The sequence below is a fragment of the Thunnus maccoyii genome, chromosome 24 (genome assembly GCF_910596095.1).
Source record: "Thunnus maccoyii chromosome 24, fThuMac1.1, whole genome shotgun sequence".
Taxonomy (NCBI): Eukaryota; Metazoa; Chordata; class Actinopteri; order Scombriformes; family Scombridae; genus Thunnus; species Thunnus maccoyii.
In genome coordinates this window covers 8875467-8897239 of record NC_056556.1, presented here as the reverse complement: position 1 = coordinate 8897239, position 21773 = coordinate 8875467, and the positions used below count along the sequence as shown (strand labels likewise).

Below are 21773 nucleotides of genomic sequence, written 5' to 3'. Positions count from 1 at the left end.
GTTGAGGGGCTCTCGAGTGCCCTTGTGCCAAAACGAGGATAATCCAGCGGCTGATACAACACCCCACTCTGAGACCATGAATTAAAAGTCATAGTCTGCAGCCTGCGGGACCATGACACAATTTGATGTGTAACCCCAGAAGGGGTCAGTGTCTCTTTTTGAGTGCCAAAACCATTGAATGTTGGGCTTTTGTTCCATTTGGCAAGCGTATAATGGAGTTTGAGAGGGGTTTGCTGGTGCTGTACGGAGATAGGGACTGAATGGAAGAGAATGTAATTACTATACCTGTCTATGCAACAATGGCTAACCACCTTTGTCGCCCCTCACTCCACTTGAAGAAGCCAGACAGCAAGTGCTGTTGGATTGTGGGAGCACAAAAGCCGCCCGTGCTGCGACTCCCAAATCAGTGTCTTGCACTCACACTCAGACAAGAGGAAAAGGATATGTCACAGTCCTCTTTATTGTGTATCTGGAAGTGAATGTCTGCTATTCTAGCAGTGCTGGCAATGTGTGTTTTTTTTTAATTTATACTTTGTTGTATAAAAATCTAATTTTCAAGATGATACACGGCCAAGAGAGGAAGCAGAATTATAGTGGGGTATAAAAGTCGCTGGCATGCAAACATAAAAATAACTGGGTGATAAAAAATCTGCGCGACTTTAAGGGAGGGAGAAATAAATAAAACTTCAAATCTAGACAGGTTCAAATTTGGCAAGACGGGCTCAGTCAGACGAATCATAACCCCTTAACATCCCATTTCTCCTTTTTATTTCCCCTTAAGTTGCTTCAAGGTTGGAAAAATCATCTTACTCTATACTGTTTGTCATATATATTCTGTCTCAACTCTTCATTGATGCTATATATCAATAATCTGTGTGTATAAAATTACAGTACAGCTTCGCATTTTTGGTATCTTTGAAAACCTCCAGACCCCTCTTTCTGCCACTTCTCTTGCAATAAAATGCAGCGTTTTATTTAATATATCAATACAGTCTCCTCCCCCTCCATCTCTGCTTTCCTTGTGTCTTGTGTCTCATTAGCAGGCAGCAGAGAATAACGTGCTCCCCCTCATGGCCACAGCTGCTTATTGCCGTAGATTATTTCCATAATATATTGCATTTTTTTATCATTCAAATTTTAAAGTTACATCATTCATTATCCTCCCCCTCCCCCCTCTTTCTGTTACATGTTGCATGAGAAGGATGAGCTGCTCATCAGGTGTCACACACTGTCCCACGACCTCACAACAGCTTGTCATAACTCCTCTGGGTTATCGTGCAGCTGACGGCGATGATGAGCATCCTGCCCACTGGAGCCAATTATAGAGGAAACACACTGATGACATCACAGTGTGATTAACTAACATGATAAGAGGGAGGAGTAGGAGGATGAGGAGAAAAAGGGGTGATGATGGTGGTGAATATAAACATGCTGAGGATGATGAAGAAGGATGTAACATGGATAAAATGACATAAGATCTTGAGGCTACGCCTTTGATTCTCCGCTTTCTGTAAAGATCTCTGATTAACTCTTATATTGGTTAAAAAAAAACTGAAGTTTAGTCCGAAGCTCTGGAGCTAAAGTCAATCTATACAGCGGAAAATGAAACAGTCGTCCTTCAAAGCTCGTTGCTGCTTCAGTCAACTCTTGAAAGAGGAGCAGATGCTGTGACTTGGCAGGTAAAAACACTTATCTTGTAAACAACAGAGTATCAGATTTCAAACTCGAGGGTAGCACATAGGTGCTTTATGAGAATGTCAACAATCATGGATTGTTGGAACAGTACCTGCTGCCTCCGTTTTAAAATCCTCATAGTCAAATTGAATCTATTTTACATTTGAGCTTATTTCACAAATGTATTAAATGACTTATAATGACACACAGTGGCCTGTTATATGGATCAGATATATGACATTTCAATAAGCTCTTATCATTGAGCCTCACATTGACTGCTTCACCATAAAATCTATTTCATTGCTGCTTTGACTCATTACAAGATTGATTTCTTAATGCACCAGGTGGATATGCTTCCACACAGGGCAGAGAATGATTAAGTACTCTTTTCTCCATGTACTTGATTTAAATACAGTCTTGACAAATCTGATATACTGTACATGAACACCTATTAACATGAGTTTTCGAATTTTATTTAGTTCCTTTTTGGCATTTACACACCGCAGCGTCCATTGTTATGCTGCCTGGAAAACATACATCACTGTAACCAAAAGTACAGACACTGTACGCTTGTATTTTCTGCATTATTAATATTTGCTGCTGCAAAACAAGTTTCCTTTTAAAGGACAATAAAGTGAAGTGAAGTGTCCAGACACAAAATTCTTTCAATGCTCAAGTTCTGTTCCAGGATGTTATGATTTAAAGCAAATAAACAGGTGCTGAAATCACCTCTTATACCACAGATTTTTTTCATTTTTTTATGCCTCATATGCAAGCTGCATTATAAAAACTGCAACCTTCCTTTTAGACGAAACCTATTTACTTGCTGGCCAACTGCTGAATAGACATTTTGAGTAAAAGGAAAAGGTCTAAAGATGTTTTAAGTCTTGATGTACAATATTCAGTCAGTGGTGGTGGAAAATTCAAATTAGGCAAACATGGTTGAGCCTGAAGTTGAGGTAGAGGGAGTGAGCAGCAGCAGACACTCAAATATAACATGTCATCAACTGCAAACCTTTAAGATTTAATATGTCTTTAATGGAAAAGGAATCTTTAACATTGCAAAAAGTAAAAGTGTTGTTGGTTATCATCACTACTGCTGTTATTAATGTTTCAGTGCCTCTATCAAAAACTTTTTCCAGTGGCTTACTTTTTCATAGAACAAAATAAATTCATGTCCTCTAATTAAACACAAGCGGCTGTGCGATAACTAAATGAAATGAAATGACCTGATCATGGTAACACTTTCTGTGATGCCCATGTCTATAATGCATTATAAATATACTTATAATGCATTAGAATCTGCTTATAGCACTGTGTAATTATACTTATAGGGAATCATAAATATTCATAATGCTTTACAACAATAATCATAACACATTATAAAGCATTTTATAATCATTTATAAGGTCAAGTATTATAATACTTCATAATTGCTGGTCACTAGCTGACAGTTTTTTGTAAGGTAGTGTATTATAATTCTCATACTTTTAATACATTATAATAATTTTAATAATGCATTACACTTATGCATATACTCACTTACCAAGATTTTTTTTAAGGAGTCACTTTTGTTGATCAAACGTTTACAGTAAAATATACAGCTGCAGGTAAAGTAGAATTTTTTTCATATTATAATGCATTATAAGTATGTTTATAATGCATTGTAGACATGGGCATCATAGAAAGTGTTACCAAGATGGTAGATTATAAATTTCAGCACACATTTCAGTACTTGACAGATTAATAGTCTTGACAGACACATTTTGTATCAACAAAGTATTTGTGTTCAATATCCAGCTCTAAGAATAAGTCAAATTAACTTCAAAGCTGCTGACTTTGTATTAGATAGAGGATGTGTGGCGCAGCAGAATAGCGGTCATTAAGCTGCTTGTAGCTTGTTAGCATCCTCGCAGCTGCTGAGGATTCAGCGTCTTGCTCGAGGACACTTCAGCAGGGTGGAAACTCTCCAAAACAACGACTTGAGCCTGGTCCTCTGTTTTTGAGAGGCAAGAGTCTGTTTACCCAGCGGACCACCCTGCCACTCCGCCGTGTTCTGCCTTTCTAGCTACTTGAAAAGTGTCAGGCAGGAACAGATTTCTTTTCATACTCTGGCCTTCCTCACTTTTCGGTGACAGCTGCTGAGTTGGCACATGTGCAGCATGCTCTTAAGCACAATCTTAGCTACGACAGCAGCGCTGACGGTGCACAGACACAGAGGACACTCGGTGGATCTTTGTGACTCTTTGTGATTGGCAAAAAGATATCAAGTGGAAGGACCAAAGCAAAAGCAATTTTCAGGAGCTGAGGGGAATATATTGAGGTCAAGTGAACTTCATTTTTTTTTTCCCACATTCACTTTACATGAAGTCTGGTTTCTAACACATTCATTATGTCTGAACAGCGGCCCCATAACAGCTTGTGGCACAGTTCTGAATACTGATTTCCTAAGCTCTCATGATGTATTCATGCAATAGTTATGGCACATGTGACAGCGGTAGAGTCGAGTCAGTAGGGAATAATGTCAAAAAGCCTTCCTTCAATTTTTTTGGAATAAAATGAGAAGGAGACGTCGAGTTTTATCTTTTTTTTTTTATTAAGGTTCTCTTCAAACATTGTGCCCTTTTGTGCAATCATTTTAAGCAAACTTGAGAAAATCTTTGCTTCTACAACGCAATGCCGCATGTAATTGTGATCAAACAGACCGTCTGACAAGTTGAAAATCAAAATAAATATGCTTAAAATGTTCATCAGTAGAGATCTCGGTGAAGCCACAGAGGAAAACAACCATCCAGCTTTCAAAAAGAAATCAAAAAGCCAATAATTGCTCATATTCTCAGCAGTGGGAGCTTATTTTCATAAGTGTTCAGCTATCCTTTAAGAGTCCTGAAGAGCCCTCGCCACTTCCCCATCACACCACACCCAAACACTCAACACAGGGTGACAGAACGAGAGCAAAAGGTGAAATGTGCTGGGATGCATGATTTTACGGGCCCCGATTTAAGTCTGGCGATTCTGCAAAAGGCATCTCACTCTCTGGGTTTATTGACCGGGTCCTTTCTGCCTCAGCTGCAATGACCATCAGATCAGCCATCCTTTACTGCACAGTTTATGAACTTCAAAGCCGCGTGGCCAGAAGAGAGCGGATGATGGACTGCAGGGACGTTAAAGAGAGATAGCAAAGAGCCAAGGCTCTGTTCCTAGCTGTTTAATTTCAAATGAGTAGGATGACAAGGCATCCTGAGAGTGGAAAGTATGGGTGGGCTGTTAGGTAGTAAATAAATCAGAGCAAACGTCTACTGAGGCACAAGGCTCTGTGATGCTTTGTAAGCAGGAGTCTCTGATCAATATGTACATTTACAAGGTAGCCAGAAAAGAGGAGAGCTTGTTTGTGTTCTTGGAGTACTTCGGCTGGTGAGATTTGAGTATAGTTGGAACTTTTTAAGTGAGGGGTTGTGGCAGTATGAGGGCAAAGTGCTAATAAATACCAAAATTTGGAAAAATCTGGAAATATGCATCATACTGTATCACTCCAGTTCTGGATATTTGCGACTTCCAGATTTAATAAATAGTTTGACATTTTGGGAAATACGCTTATTCACTTGCTTGCCAAGAGGTAGATGAGAAGATCAATACCACCCGTCATGTCTGTGGAGCTGCAATAATTAGCCGATTGATCGGTTAGTTGATCGACAGAAAAATAATCGGCCCTTGTTTTGATAATCGATTTATCATTTCAGTCATATTTGCTGGTTCCAGCTTCTAATATATGAGGATTTGCTGCATGTTCTTATCATACATGATAGTAAATTTAATATTGTTTAGGTTTTGGATTGTTGCTCAGATGAAAAAAGCAGTTTAATCACACAGCTAGGAGGTCATAATGGCTGTTTTTCACTTCTTTCTGATGTTTCATGGACTAAACAACTAATCAATTACTGAAGAAAATAATAGGCAGATTAATTGATAATGAATATAATTGTTAGTTGCAGCCCTACATGTCTGTACAGTAAATATAAAGCCCCAACAGCAGCTGGTTAGCTTAGCCTAGCATAAAGGCAGGAAACAGGGAGACGCTAGTTGTTTCCCCCTGTTTCCAGTCTCTATGCTAGGCTAAGCTAACCAGCTGCTGGCTGTATAGGCATATATTTACCATACAAACATGAGAGTGGTATAGTGGTATCAATCTTCCCATATAATTCTCAACAAGAAAGCTAATCTCCCAAAATGTCAAACTTCCTTTAAAGACATTTAATGAAAGCCTTCTTCTTCCGTTTATCTTTGTTAGCATCCATGCCAGGCGTGGGTGTAGATTTAATGTCTCCTACAGTATAATGGCTGTTTGTTCTACCACATGGGCTGCAGTAATGATTTCCATTAGTTTCCATCTTCATTTATTATTTCCAAAGATGAAATTCTGTGTTGGTGTTGGAGCATCAACAAAAGCAGCACAAACTTCTAAACCTGTCCAATTTCTCACAATTAGAGGAAAGTGCTTTCATAAAACATGATGCATGGGAGATATTGAAAATCCCATCACCCCAAACCTCTTCCGTAATAAAACTGGGCAACTCAGGGGACAAAGACTGGAGGAAGGCTTTATAATATAACTAATACACACCTCCAACACTCAGAGTTAGGCACCTGGACACCAAAGATTTGAACACTTCTTTATTTAAGTCTGAATAAATTTACCTTGTCTTGAGATCTTGATTGTTAATTTCAGCCAGACAATTGGAGCTGGGACCTGTTGCACACATCTGTACGACGCCTGTAACAGTTTGTGTCTGCCTGATGAATTTAATGAGTGCAGTCTTTGTGGAAAAAGATGACCTTCGAAAATGACATTGCCAGATAAACAGACTTTGTCTCCGCTCAAACAAAATAACAGCAAATGTTGTCCCCGAGGTCCAGTGGCTGCTGATTTGCAACTCTCTATTAGGATGGAGTCTGATTTCAGGTGATATTTTCCACACACACATGCCCACACACAGCTAGATACACCCGATGATACAATCACACATGCACAACTGCAGCGCACACAGACAAAAACAACCACCCGAGTGCACAGATTGGCTTGTATAAAAAATAAAAAAAGATTGCAGAGGAGTTTCTATTGTCAGCAATTCGCTCCCAGGCTGCTCAGAAAAAGTAAAAAATCTACATCACGCATGAAATGAAGTGATGCAAAGGAGCAAAAGGTCCTCTCATATCCCTCTTCACAATGCTCATGTTTGCAGCTCTTATCAACATTATGATCTAATCTGCAAAGTCATTCTTCTCTTGATGCATTGAATGGCTGTGCCATTATGTGTACCATTAGAGAATTGAGTTTTAAAAGGCTAACAGCTTTTGTCACTGATTGTTAGCAGGCCAGTCATGTGCAGCGAAGCCTTGTCCCAAAATATGGGCAGATAGGTCTTCAGTCATGAAATTAACAAAAACTAATGACTGTTCGCTTTTCTGAACTCCTGTCGTGAGTTGTTCACTGATTTTTGGGGGTTTTTTTTCATAATCTTCCTCCAAATCCAGGTGATCATGTGATTCATGCTGCTATCAGACTACACCCCTACATATTACAACAACTTCTGGTGGTGTACTGGAGTGCATTATATTGAAAAGTGTTCCTAATATTTATCATGCATGTTAATGAGGTGGACAAAATATTAAGAATACGTTTCAAGAAGGGAAGTAACTAAGAGCGGTGGGGCTTTAGCGAACAGTCACGAAGGCACTTTCAGGATAATATTTTGTATGTTCAAAAGGATAAACACAAGTTCTGGGCAAAATTTTGGGCTAAAAAAACAGTTTGAGATGAAGCTGACTCACAGCTCTCTGACATAGTGTGAAGCTAATCTAAACTGATGCACTCACTGAGCTTGAAAAGGGTGTTAGCAAAGAAATAGATTAAAAAACTCTTCTGCAACCAAGTGGTGATGGAATTGATCCCAACAACTGCCAGATTATATCCATCAACAATTTCCTGTCAAAAGTTCCTCATTTCTACATATACAACCTATTCAAGTTTATGAAAATAAAACCATCTAAATGGTTAACTGTTCATGCGAACCGCGTGGAACAACAGACTGTCAGAAACCTGAACCTGCAGGGCGTTTGATGGGTTGAGCTTTCTACCCACGCAGCTGCAGGTTCCTACACTTCCTGAGGACAACAACACACAACACAACACCCCAGACTTACCACAGATCTGCTTCTTCTCAGGCGATGATTTCAACCTCGTGTGACCGCTCTCCTCACCCACTCCTTTCCGTTGCAACACAAGTGGCCGATCACACTTTGGCGTTAACTCTCGGAGAATTGTTTTTCCTTTTTCACAGGTTTCGGTCCACCCACACTGTCCACTCACAAATTACTTTTGATTTGCTCATTTCACAATATCGGATTTACAATTGGATTGTTCAGCTAAAATGGCTTTGTGTATTGTCCACTGGAAGAGGTCCCAAAACATCACAAAGAGGAACACAGGTATTGATCTGGATGAGCACAGCCCTCTGATTGCAAGGCCTGTCTGGATGTAAGCACAAAGGTAATGATTCAGGATACCAAGGCTCTCCACTACAGGAAGCTTTTGTGCTTCAGAAACATTTATGTTCCTCTATGGGCTGTCAGCAATTTTAATGAAGTTTATTATTTACATAGAGCTATGTGCATTGATTTTTGCATGTTGAATTTTGCTGTGTTCTCCTGTTTTTTCACTCTTTCTCGCTCCTCCGCAAGGGATTCTTCTAACAGGTGGCTGTAAAAAACAAGATCTGGATTACATATTGCACTTTAGGGAACAGTCTGGGAGTTGAAGTTGGCGAGGTGTGTAGTGCCATGGGGATGGGAGAGAGGATTATTCTTTCCAAAATTTGCAAGTCTGCCTAACTTAAATGGCTGCGTCACCTGCAGTGATGATGGTAGGTTGGACCAAGACCGCAAGGAGTCACATGACAGATAACCGAGCTGTGAGGGAGAGGAAAGAAAAGAAAACAAAGTTCTGATACACAAATCTGTTTTCCAGTTTTTGGACTTTTTGTCTAATCGTTGATTTTTGGTGAAATATTGGATCATTTGAACATTTATTGGAATGAAACCATGTGAGAAGTTTAGAGGGAAAAATAACTATTTGTTGAGCTGTTCACAACTCATAGACATCTGAAATGTGACCCCGACTACACACTGCTTTTTGTAAGAAGTCAAAAGCCAAAAAGGATGGAAACCACTGGCTTTTTACAACAACGCATTATAGCTCAATGCTTCATCACAACTTTAATGACATTATCAAGTATTTCTTCCTTGCTGTAGTCATGTTGTAATGTTTATAATAGTACAAGCTAGAAAGGCAACCAAAATTTGCCTCTTGACAATCTGTCTGTTTCCATCTGTCACATGACCTTCTTCTCGCAGGTCATGGCTGCCCCTCAAGCTCCAACCCGATTAAGATGACGGAGGATCGACAGAGCAGAACTCCATTTTGTCTTTGGCCACCAAGAAGCAACATTACCCTATCATTTCTTTTCCTTTTCTTTACAACCTCCTTTCTGCTGCTGTTAATAAATCCAATTTTCAAGATCTTAAGGTGACTCAGTGTGTCTGTGAGTTTGGGAAACCAGATATGAAAAGGGTGTCTTTAATGCATCTTGTTAGATGTCTTTCCTTTACAGTAGCCTATATATAGGTGCTGCAATTGCTACACTTGTGGCATAAATAACCTTTTCAGTGCAGGATTAAACATATATGTCATACATGGAACAGTGATGAGATGATTACTGGGGCAACCACCTGAACCTGAACTGTATTAATGCTGTCGAGTGGCAGGAGAAAGACAAGGTCACTCTGAAAGTGTACAGACTAACTCTTAAAAACATACAACTCCCCTTTGGGCAGAAACACTCTCCACCTCTGTGTCTGATTTACCCCACGGGGAGCAATCACTCCTCAGTACCCTCACTACCTTTCTAGACAGTCGCTTTCCTCTGCCTATCAACGTCAGCGCTGCACTTCTCTTGGTTTCGCTTATTTTTAATTTGTCTTGTTGCTTTGATTTGACAGCGATTCTCTGCCTTCATCTGCTCTCAGCGTCAGAGAGTCATCCACCACCCACACGCATTCATCATGAGAAATAATGATTTCCTATCTCTGCTTGAATGTACAATCCAAGTAGTATAGTACGCCATGCTGAAAATGTGTGACTTTGTATTAGATATACCCTTTTTTTGGCTTCATTCTTGCCACATTCAGATTTCTGGCAGTGAAGTTGAGGATTGTAGGGTCATTACTTTAGTACTTTAACTACATTTTACTGCTAATACCTATGTACTTTTACTTAAGTAGGATTTTTCATGCAGGACTTTTACTTGTAATGAAGTATTGCATTGTAGTAATAGTAATACATTGCTGTATTGGTACTTTTACTTAAGTAAAGCATCTGAATATTTTTTCCACCACTGAAGAGAGAAGTATCACCCAACTCTGCGGTCCCCCTCAGCCCTAAGGAGCATTTTAGTTTTTTTAGTTAATTATTTTGGGTTTTATGGTCTATAACTTCACTATTATGGTTCAGTCTCACCGCCAGCTTTAACCTTTTAGCAGCAAAAGAAAAAGCTCTGATAATAAACCCATTGACACTCCATATGCTACACCAAACAGCAAAAAGAGACAGTTACAGACTAAATAAAAACAAAATAAGCAGTGTTACCTATTTACACAAACAGCTAACCTGAGCAGGTTATATCAACTGTATATCAATTGTATCAACTGTAAAACTGCAAAATTAATTAATATTGCATTAAAGAGCATCAAGATTATTCTTAGTAGTACTAGTAGTAGTAGTAGTAGTAGTAATAGTAGTAGTAGCAGTAGTAGTGGGACTAGTATCATAATTACGATGTTCTTTTTGTTACTGACGACTGAAAGTGATTTTCAAAAAGCCCCTTCTTTGTTTGGGAATCCAATCAAAGTATAATTAAATGGTGATTGAAAAAACATTAGAATGGGCTCATGTTGCAACATGTTAAAACAATAAGAAAAGTTATTCAAAACCACAGTTTCACAAGTGCACTTAAAATACAATACTTTAAAATACATTAAAGAACGGGTTCACAATTTTTCAAGTTGAGAAATTGAAAGACAGTCAGATGCCCAAATAAACACTGACACATGTTCTACTTGCTGTAATCATTCCTCCTGTTCATACTGACCATTAGAAGATCCCTTCATAATGCATTTACAATGTAAGTGATGGGGAACAAAATCCACAGTCCTCCTTCTGTGCAATAAATGTATTTAAAGGTTTATCCGAAGCTAATATGAAGCTTCAGCCTTTCAAATGAGACAAATCAAGTAGATATCTTTCAAAGTTACAGTCTTTTTAGTACCAAAGTTCCTCTTATTGTTACTTTACTTCCACCACAGCTAAACAGGGAAACACTGTCCGAGGAAACACAGAGGAAATTTGATGCTAAAAAGACTGTAAATGTGGCAGATATCCACTTGATATGACTAACTCAGACTGCTGAAGCCTCATATAAGCTTCAGATGAACTTTAAATGGATTTTGCACTGAATGCCTGTGCAGTCACATTGTGGATTTTGGCCTCCATCACTTAAATTGAAAGCACATTTGAAGGAGATCTTTTAATAGCCAGTATGAACAGGAGGAATGATTACAGCAGAGAAAACCTCTTTCATTGTTCATATGGGCATCTGACTGTTGTTTTAAGACACACTTGTGTCACACAAAATGTTTAAAATGCGTTCACTGGCTTAGGTGATACTGAGGCAGAGTTTATTAGATGGTGTTGGAGCTAAAAGCAGAAATCTTGTTGCAGAACATAGATCAGAAAAGATCAGAAATACAGAGCAGAGCCTAATCATGGAGGGCTTTCAAAGTAATCAAAAGAATCTGAAACTGAATTAAATTGGTTAAATATCATTAACTTCATCTCATCACTCTGTACTTCATCAGGAGTCTAAATCTGGCTTCCTGTCTCTCTCTCCTGTGTGCTCTTGAGCAAAGCAGAAATATCTTTAAACAACAACATTGCCTCACCGAGCCCACAGAGGACTGACATCAGAGTGTTTTAGGTACCTGACAGCTCCCTAATGATTTCTTCTGGCTTTCCTATCCTCCACTGTCTGCTGGCAAGTAATTATGGCCCAACTCAGCACAGATCAGTCTTTCAATGGGAACGGCATCGTCTGTCTGCCTATGTGTGTGTAGGTGTGTGTCAAAACCACACTTCAGATTAATCTCAATTGTGTGCATGCTTGCACATTAAGTGGCAAGTTGGAGAGAGATGAAAACACACACACACACACACCATAGAAATTCAAAAATAGAGAGAAGTCAAATCAGGATAATCCATATATCAGACTCATATTTGTGATTTTTATTTATTTGCATGACAGTAAATTACATTTAATAAAGCATAAACTATTAAAGAGTCATCAGATATAATAATACATGAAAAAATCTCTTTACTTTGCTGTCAATTTTAGCCAAATCATGTCATCCAGAAGCTCTACTCAGCCTTTTTCAGACCTGAATTTACTTCCTTTACTTTACTCAGCATTTCTCCATCCTGTTACCTGATTTGCACCTCAGTCATTCAGTAGTGCTGACACATCGACACTTGAAATACACAAACCCACCATCTGACTATCATACACAAACACAACATGCGACGGTGTTTATTCACCTCTCTTTAATGTCCTTGACCTTTAAGCAGACTGCACCATCCTCTCTAATCAGGAGATGAGAGAGATCAGGTGCTCTGCTGGGTGTATTAAAGCCTCATTTCCACGTGGGGGGAGTCCAGTGCATATTGATGCACCCACAGCTGTGTTTTAATTAAACCTGTGTGGGGTTGACGACCTGTTGAGCTTTGATATTAAATGCAGAGATGCAATGGCAAACTTCTCAGATTACCCTCATTTGCCAAATGCCAAATGCAGTATAAAGCCATTTCTTGAAAGCTCTGGCAATTATTTAGGAAATAAAATTAAAATTTACATCACAGTTTGTGGGGTCATAGTTAACTCACTGTTTCACTTCCACCTAAATAAAGGCTTAAATTTCAAACCTTTGTTTCCTAAAAACAGGCAGACCTGGCAAGAGATGTTTGATTAAAGATATTCCTGATAAAAAAAAAAACACATTTTAAATATACCAAGAAAAGTCTTCTGCACATTCTCATCCACTCACACTCATGACTCAACCAATGTACTTCTCTCCAAGTGACATTTTCACTATCAAGAGGCAGATGGAGAGGTCAAAGGGTCAAAGTCAGCTCTTAATGGCTGGAAGGAGGGCTACCAACCACAGACTGCTCAATAACCTTCCCAGAGCCTCTCAACCTTTAGCTCCATCATGTTTTTCTTCTTGACAACAGCCTCATAAAACCAGCTGAAATCTCATTACTTTTTCTGTTCTTTCAGTACAGTTTTCATTATGGGATATTTGTCTGGGAAGCATCTACAAACGCCTCCTGAGATCTACAGAACTTTTTTGAGTCTTTCAGCTCATTGTTTTGATTTTATGGCCTTCAACTAACCAACTATTTTGTGGCTATTTTTGCCAAAAAAGCTCTAAAACCAACTGTACACCACCTGTCTAGCAATAAACAGCAGAAAGGCAAAGTTAGTGACTAGCTAGTAAACTTTGTGCAGCATTTAGCAGCTAAAGAATCAGATATTTCTCTCAGGAGTTGGTGGAGACCAAAAACAGAGCTAAAAAAAGATAGTAACTACTCAGCAGGAGGCCAGAAACACAAAAATATTGTGTTCATAGCTTGTTTCTGCAGCCCAATTTGGCTAATGCAGGTTTAAATGATCTAATGAAGCATGATTTTGCATTTTCATGGCATTCTCCTGTCCTAAAACGTTCAGTTTGAGTGAATATTTTTCCGATTGAAAACCCGAAGAAAAGCTGTGTGTTCATTCAATCAGTTGGAGGAAGGATTCATGTCGACATTTCAACACAGGAGGCCACTTTTCAATCATCTGACGGTCGGATTTAGTCTTGTGTTAGACTGCACTGATTGATGTTGTTTCAATGAAAGAGCTGGCGTGCTAAACTCACAGTCTTTAGAGTGTAGTGGGTGCCGACTCAAAAATCACAAAAATAACAAATGAAGTCATCAGCACTCACAAATAAGTGTATGTCACTTTTTTAATGATGCACAGCAGCAAAAAAAAAACATGTTTCAGCCCTAGGCTTTCCTCAGTGTTACTGAAACATTAGTCAGTGTGACCCCTATCAAACAGCAGCCAGGAACCTGCTGGTGATTACAACCAGCTGATACAAATCATTCAAACAGGCACAAACAGATACAAATCATCAAAAAAACAGCACTAATAATAAGAAAAATAAGAAAATTCCAAGCAATTTAAGCCATCAGAGGAGATATATCACAATATGTGATTGCATGGTGACTTGAATTGAATTTACACACTAATGATAAAAATTGCATGTATGTGGGTCTACATATGTAACCTCATTATGTGCAGAATCTCCATAAAAAATAGCCTACAAATGCATGTACAAAAATACAAATCATCGTCAAGAGATAAATATTAGTAAGAAACAGCCAGATGAGTCATAGATCTATGCACTATATCACATATGTGATTGTAAAAGCCAGATAAACGACTGCTAGATTTACACACAAACAATAAAACCAATCATATGCAAAACCTCCATAGAATATATACAAATGCGTATATATCAATAATACACATATTCATAAGAAACAAGACAACAGCAATTCTTTGTTTAAACCTCTAGGATACTTGCTTTGTAAGTAGTGAATCTAATATGTCTCTCTTTGGAGATGTTTCCTCTTCCTTTCACCTTCCCTCAACAGTGGCCTTACAGTCTCGATACCCATGAAGTGTAGACCTGCAGAATTAAAGTGTCTGGCAACAGGAAATCTCTCATCTCATCTCTCTGCATCATTAAAAAAGTGATATACACTTATTTGTGAGTGCTGACAACTTCATTTGTTATTTTACTGATTGATGTTGCCTCTAGCTGAAGAAAATGCTTCTTTTCCAGACTATAATAAGCAAAGCTAAATTTCAACTCTATCAGGATAATAATGCTGTTCAAAACACTTGTTCAGGCATTCTGCAACATTTCTTGCTCCCATATTGCTTCAGTGCTGGTCCTCGTGGTCCCTCGAGCTGCCCTCAGTGCGCCCTCACACCATCCTGTCACTCAAAGGCCGATGGCTCCATCGATGTCGCACTTTTCTGACAATCCTGTTTCGCCCTCAGCGTGGCGCCTCTCTATCCCAGCTCACATTTTTAGCCCCTGTTTTGCTGAGCCTGGCCAGATACCACAACCTTCCTCTGGTCCTTTTTTCACCTTTATCTCCTCTTGTCTCTTCCCCAAATTCCACTTGCCCATTATTTGCACCTTTTTCCTTTATATTCTCTATCACTCCTGCTGCGAACACCTCATTATCCCTTATCTGCCTCTCTTATTCTCTCTCCCATCTCTCATTGGCTTTTCCCCCCTAATCTCCTGCTTTTTACTGCCTTTCTGCATCTCCTTGTGCCATTTGTTAACCACCTTTTTTATTTTTTATTTTACTGAGCTCAGTCAAACCTTGCATTGTGTCCCTATCAAGTGTGCTAATACTAAATGCTAAGAGGACATTGTTGGAGACGAATTGACTAACAGCAGAGTGCATCTGACGCATTAGCCCATTGTTTTAGATGAGTACTTACTGCAGGCAATGAGACTATTGGATCAGGAATGATATTTTAATGTGACATTGAAATAGGTCCACCATTGGCACAGCAGAGTGCATTTGTAGAGAAGGGCACTAGATAGGAAGGGCTTCGGCTCAAGTGCTTTGCAGGGCGGTTTCTTCATTTACATTAACTGTATTCATCTTCACCAATAGGTGCAAATTGCTTTTGTGGAATCAAGCCTGAATCTCATGAGCCAGCACTTCTAAGCTTTCTAGTAGTTACAATATGGGACATACCAGCTACTGCCAATTCTCCGTCAAAATCCCTATTAGCTTGTCAAGAAAAAAGAACACAGAATATCATTATTTTTTTTGTGTTGTTAAGTTATGGTATCTTTTAATTGGACATGATTGTTTTATCTTCTGGGGGTTTTGTGACAGAAGCTGAAGCAAGGACTGCCTCAGGGCTGCAACAGAGATTATTTCAGCTAACAGTTGTCAGTCGTTTAGTCAATAAAAATGAATAGAAAATTGTGACATCTTTAAACTGCCAAAACTCGAATATATTCAAATACTATTATATAAGACAGAGAAATGCAGCAAATCTCAACGTTTTTGAGAAGCCAGAGAAATGACCTAAAGGATTAATTGATTTTCTGATTAACTGACTTATTGCTTCACCACTAGACTGCACAGTTCTCTAACAAATCTACTTAAATTTCCTGGTTTACTCACACACATTAGTGGTAGAGGTTTATAGGCGCTGCCCTCAGTAGCAACACGCAATCACACAGTAAGCAGGTGATAATGTTTCCAAAGGGACTACACAGCGAAATGGAAGCACCACAATAAAAAGGATTGACTTTGAAGCTACTAAATTACCATTGAAAACACTACATAAAAGCTGGGTCATATTCAATTGCAATTAGCTGCCTTTGTCAGCTGTAAAGGAGGTCTAGGTATCAGCGCTTTGTGTGTTTTCACAGAAATAGACAACTAGCATCTGTGCCTCAAATTCACCCTCCCCAGAATTGATTACAGCAGAAATGATCTACCGGTCATTTAAATCCCATCTGGAGCATCGTCCCTGTATTTTAAAGTACATCTTTGAGGTAGATCTTTCCACTGGAAGGGCTGCTTGTCCTTCTGCTACAACACCCTGCAACGATCATTAATATTAATCCCGTCCAAATGGGGCTACACAACCTGTGACGAACATGGACAGATTACCAAATGGGCCCAGCAGGCACAGACCCAAGGGCCACAGGAGTCAGGGGGTCCTTAATGCCAAAGCTCCTGTTTGAATTTACTTATATTAACATTTTTTGTTGCAAAAAGATGGGTCCTGTAGGTAGGGATGTGCAAATCCCACTTCAGTTGATGGTCTCCTAAAATATTCTGCGCAGTATTCTGTAGTGGTTTGAATCTTCTGTAGCAGGAATCTCTTGAAAGGTCATGGTCCCGTAATCTGTCCGTGGTGACGAGGGGTCGCAGACGTTGCTTTGCATAAATGGAAAAAAAGTTGAGAGAGAAAAAGAGTTCACAAAGGCAGCCTTCTGAATAAAATACTGTTGTAGTAATACTTGCAATTTTAGTTACTTGAAAGTCAAAGTCCTTTCCTAACATTACAAAGAACAAATACTTGACCCCCCGCGCTCCCCTGCTGGCAGCATCTCTGCATGTAACAGCATTAAATGTACATTTAAACAGTTTATGTGTGCATTTAGCAGCTGCTTGCTGGAGCTCAGTCAAAATTTGCCCATCACGTTCGTCAACTTTTCCCCTTTTCTACGCTGTTTAGTTACATAATGAGCCATTACACGGGTTCCATTAAAGCATGAAAGCATGCTGCTCTTTGGTTAAAACCGCCCTCCAGCTCTGGGCTGAATACAGTAGATTTAACCTCTCCTGAGCTACATTTTGCTCCTTTATTGTCAGCAGGTTTAGGTCAGACACTTAGTCAGCCCTGGAAACACCCTAAAAGACATCATTGAGCCCAGATGAATAGCAAGACTCACAGTTGCTAATAGTGTCCATGTATCCTCAACTCTGTTGTCTGTGCTATTTATGTTGCACAGTGATTACTGGAGCTGCATTGCCCTCTGCAGGCAATAACAAATGACCGCAGAGGGTAAACACACACACACAGGAGCAGAGATTCACCAAACAGCACTGTAAACTCCCTGCAGACTCAACCTACTGCAGCGTAACCCCCTCCAGCGTGCAAGCACACTCAATTACTTATTACCTTTTCTATCCAGTCTTAAAGACAGATGCACAAACCACAAGCTAGAACATAACTTGTTCATTATTTGCTCTTTATTTAACCCTCAGGGTTTTATGACAGGTTGTCTACACGCAGCTCACCATGGGCGTCTTTTAAACACTGCATAATAGAGATCTACCTCTGATTGCTCTAAATGACACACAAATATAGGAGAACAGAGTGTTCAGTTCTGGCCTGACGCTAGATCAAAGGCACAGGAGTTTGATGACTTTATCATCATAATGTGTCCTAACTCTGCCTCCTCATGCATGTCCTCCTTTAACGTATGCCTTATTTGTCTTCTTCACTGTCTTCTTTTAGTGGCACAGGAAGGGAGATGGAGCTTCCTGCAGTGACCGGCTGCCTGCAGCGAGCATTGTTGCTGCATTTAAAGAGAGATGGTGAAAGATAAATGATAAGACGGCAATAGGAACGTAGTATCAAAACAGCTTTGGGATCCAATTTGAGACAGATGCCGGGGAGATATTTAGGACTGAACTTGTCAAAATGATGCGGTTGACAGCCAGGTAGGAGTTTTCACATTAGTACATGTACATTTCCCAAAATACTGCGCATTGTTTAAAGAATTAAAAAGTATTTTAAAAAATCCACATACGGAGTGGATTTAGTGGTCACATGTTTGCACTCTATCATCCGCCCACATGTGTCCTTGAGTGAGACACTGAATGCCTTTCTGCTTATTTATTATAATCTGCTGTAGGCTATATAAGCTTTAGTCCAACTCATTCAAGGTGTGATAGGCAGCTTTGTGGTTACTTAATATTTTCACTCCCACCCCCCTGAATTCCAAATAATAAAAAGCAAATCTAGTATAGATCAGATTGTATTGAGTATCCAGGGACAGGAGCGTTTCAGCATCTTACCTGAGTGGTATATCCAGGCGTTGTCTGCATGATAGCGCTTGCTGAGAGCTCTCAGGTAGGTGTTGTGGCACAAGAGAACATCCGTCTGTTTTTTTGATCTGCTGCCAACTCGGTTGGAAGACCATAAACTTGAAGAGTCAGGACAAAACTTGGAGATGTAAGACATCCTGCTGTTGGTCAAAAATTGATGACATTGCAGAGGCAAGCGAGTCCGTGCACTGTGCTTGACTACACTTAATAACCTCTGTGACTTTCATTGACTTTTTTATATTTCTATTGAATTATATATGAAGTACAAGCGGGCAGATGAGGGAGTTACCAAGCACTGATACTCATTTTCTATGTTTCATTCAGAACAATTAAGTCTTTCAGGGGGAAGAAAAGCTTACTGTGATTTACTGTGATTATTTGGCCTCTCTGCACCCTTATAAGCTAATGTTTTGCTACCTATATTGCACAGTGGCAGTGTATTCCCCAACAGTGCCAAGAAAATAGTAGCAGTCTTACTAATTTATCAAAGAAGACAACAGCAACGTGCAGCCAAGTACAACTTTGCACTTACATTAATTTTTCTTGGGAGGTCCCACTCCCCTCCAGCTCTAATTGCTCTGTGGCTGAAGTTGGCGAGGTAAAGTATACCGAGGTGAAAAACAGTCTGAGCTATTATGCAATTGAAGAAAATACTGCAATGAAGTCGATTACATGGTGAAATAATGCAAAGAAAGACATTCGTGATGGATGAGTGGAGAAGTTTCCTATTGGTCATCAAGCAAAACAAAGAGAAGGCATTGACTCACCTCAACAGGTGGGTTAATTGGTCTAAACCAACTCATCAGGCTCAATAGGGGAGCTCAAAACTCGATTTATTAGTTAATAATGTTGTTTCTGTTAAAAACACTGAGCTATTAAGTAAGAATCCCAATTCACTGTCTGCTAGACAAGTGTAAATTACTCTTTATTGTCATATTTTGACCTTATTTTTGACCTTTTGTCATGCAGTTTTAAATATTTTGTTGTTATAGATTATGAGGCAGGAGTAATTGTATATTTTTAATACTGCAGAAAAATACCATTAAAAGCTTTCCAATTGCCTATTTGTTCATACTGAAATGTAAATCTTTAAAAGCAGGTTACAAATATATATATAGTTTCATTTTTAAAAAAAGTCTCAGTGGTAAACAGTGCATTTGTTGGGGACTATTTTCAGCAGCGAATTGATACACATTTGGTGCTTTAGTGAATATTTCCCAGTTTTTTTAGCTTTAGCAACACACAGAACTTGTTTGTAGGTTTAATTAATTGTTGGTTTCAGTCTTTTCATGTGATTTGTTGACACTTATATACACACATTTAGAATTAATGTCTTGAACTGATAAATTATACAAGTGCGCTGTTATTGTCTTTGGTTTCTAATGCAATTACACCTGTTAACCACCTTGAAATGTCCCACTAATAATGTGATAGTAGCACTCACATCTTAAGAATGTCTTGGCATGAGTTACTGTGCATGTGAGACTTCAGACTCCTCCAGCATGTGTACAGTATATCCAGCACTTCCCAACTTGTTCAGGAAGTCAAGAGTCAATGAGCAGTGAACTGAACAATTCCCTCACCGCTAGCAGCAATATTACCTGGTGTTATTAACACTGCTGTATAAGAGAGAGGGCAGCACCAGAGGGTTATGTGTGACCAAATCCAATATGCTGCATTTTCAGTCAACACTTTCAGATGAATGGTGGCCCTACTGGCAACAGCACAACTGCCCGAAAAAAAATTTCATCTCAGTTCACGGCCCTTTTGCTGCTCTCTGTATCCAAGTGATTTAACACAACAGTGATTCAACCTATTCCCTGCTCATGAAAGCTTTTATGTTTGCTGTTTTAAACGCTCGCTGCCCAGCGCTGTAGGTCATCCCCGAGAAAAATGCTCTGGTGTGCAGGAAGTGATGCGTTTTATGTATCCAGCAGCAGCAGCAGTTTTATTCAGAATAAACAGAAGAATAAAAGAAAAAAATGGTGGCGCTCTGCACCAGATGTCTCAATGATTTTTAAATAAAAACCTAAAAAAAATGATTTCTTACAGCTTATAGGATAAACTTGATGTCTGAATTTAATGCTTACATACTGCTATTTGATAGCAGAACATTTCTATCTATCTATCTATACGCCAACATTTGCACAATACAGACATCCACTGTAGAGGAGGAAGAGACACCAATTTCTCCAGACTAAATCTTCAATGACTAAATCCTCAATAGACCAAATTGCAATATAACCTCATTTTGGGATCCTGCAGCTTTTGCAAACTTGAGGCTTTTTTGTAATTTGAACATAAAAACTTCTTCTCTCCTTAACTTAAAACTTTCTGGGGTTTGCTGAGAGGCATTCTGGGTTATCTTAGAAAATCTGTAAAAGCAGATGCAGATATTTTTTGGGGGGCTGAGGGTGAGGGGGAGTAAATTACAACACTTCATCACAAAATCGCTCCTGGACCGCACTGGACATCACAGATTGATGATATCAAAGAGCGCGAGCATAATGAGGGGGGATGGATGGTTGGAAGCACCTGCTTAAGGGCAGCGGTGCATCTGCTGTCCTCGTCTTGCAGGACACGGCGTCATTACAGGAGGATTTCAACTCCTGCGTCATGACATCACTCACTTAAATGAAGCTTGTCTGTGTGTATCGACAACGGGGAGAACAGTAATGAGACAGCACATTACTGCAATGTTCTGGGTGCGGGGCCTGTAGACGCTGCTAACAGATGTTTGACAGAGTCTAAATGAGGATACGCAACAGCCAAAAACAAACCAGATTGCTGAAGCCTTTGTTCCAAATTGTGCTGTATATGTGTAAAAAAAGATCCAGGCTTCTTGTTACATCAGCTTTTCTCTCCTGTGTCTGAATAAAGAGCAAAAGATGAAGCCAGCCCACTCTCATCAGCACATGTGTAATTACTTTGTCAACAAGGGATTTAAATTGCCTACATTCCTTTAAAGAACTGCTTGCTTTCCATTTTGTGTTATCCATCATCAGCTGGGTGCAGGCTTCACTTTTTTGTGTGTAGCTCATTTTCAGATGAAGCCTCGCTTGTTTTATGATACAGCCTAATTCCACGTTGAAAAATGTCTCGCCCTTGGCCGGTTTAATTTGTATTAGTGACAGATCACAACTGCGCTGTGTGAGCAGACACCGGGCCGTGTGTTTTATAACTGTAATGAGTTCATTCAGTTCGTTGCAATCTGAAA

General features: G+C 39.4%; 1 protein-coding gene and 1 long non-coding RNA gene across 5 annotated transcripts; one reads left to right on the top strand and one right to left on the bottom strand.

The window, feature by feature from the left end:
* Window positions 1-8093: 8093 nt before the first annotated feature.
* Window positions 8094-19414, bottom strand: LOC121892386. Of its 4 annotated transcripts, XM_042405421.1 has the most exons (5): window positions 19089-19414; window positions 18527-18654; window positions 8581-8640; window positions 8331-8431; window positions 8094-8203 (listed from the first exon to the last, which is right to left on the bottom strand). In XM_042405421.1, the coding sequence occupies exons 1-5, from the start codon at window positions 19290-19292 to the stop codon at window positions 8094-8096; spliced, it is 603 nt and encodes a 200-aa protein (XP_042261355.1). In that variant the 5' UTR covers window positions 19293-19414. The 4 variants fall into 4 exon arrangements, 1 of the variants encoding a protein (XP_042261355.1); XR_006094408.1 differs by lacking the exons at window positions 8094-8203; window positions 8331-8431; window positions 8581-8640 and adding an exon at window positions 13831-16876 and having other exon boundaries at window positions 18527-18696; window positions 19089-19362; XR_006094406.1 differs by lacking the exons at window positions 8094-8203; window positions 8331-8431; window positions 8581-8640 and adding an exon at window positions 13831-16876 and having other exon boundaries at window positions 19089-19327.
* On the top strand, window positions 8156-9250 carry LOC121892387. Its single transcript, XR_006094409.1, has 3 exons — window positions 8156-8221; window positions 8413-8594; window positions 9085-9250. It is a non-coding gene; the product is annotated as an uncharacterized LOC121892387 (long non-coding RNA).
* Window positions 19415-21773: the final 2359 nt, after the last annotated feature.

Coding starts and splice junctions, on each gene's coding strand:
- LOC121892386 (XM_042405421.1), bottom strand. CDS start 19,292: ATGACCAATAGGAAACTTCTCCACTCATCCATCACGAATGTCTTTCTT. Junction 18,655..19,088: donor ACCTCCCAAGAAAAATTAAT/GTAAGTGCAAAG, acceptor TGACTCTTCAAG/TTTATGGTCTTCCAACCGAG. Junction 8,432..8,580: donor ACCTACCATCATCACTGCAG/GTGACGCAGCCA, acceptor TGTTTTTTACAG/CCACCTGTTAGAAGAATCCC.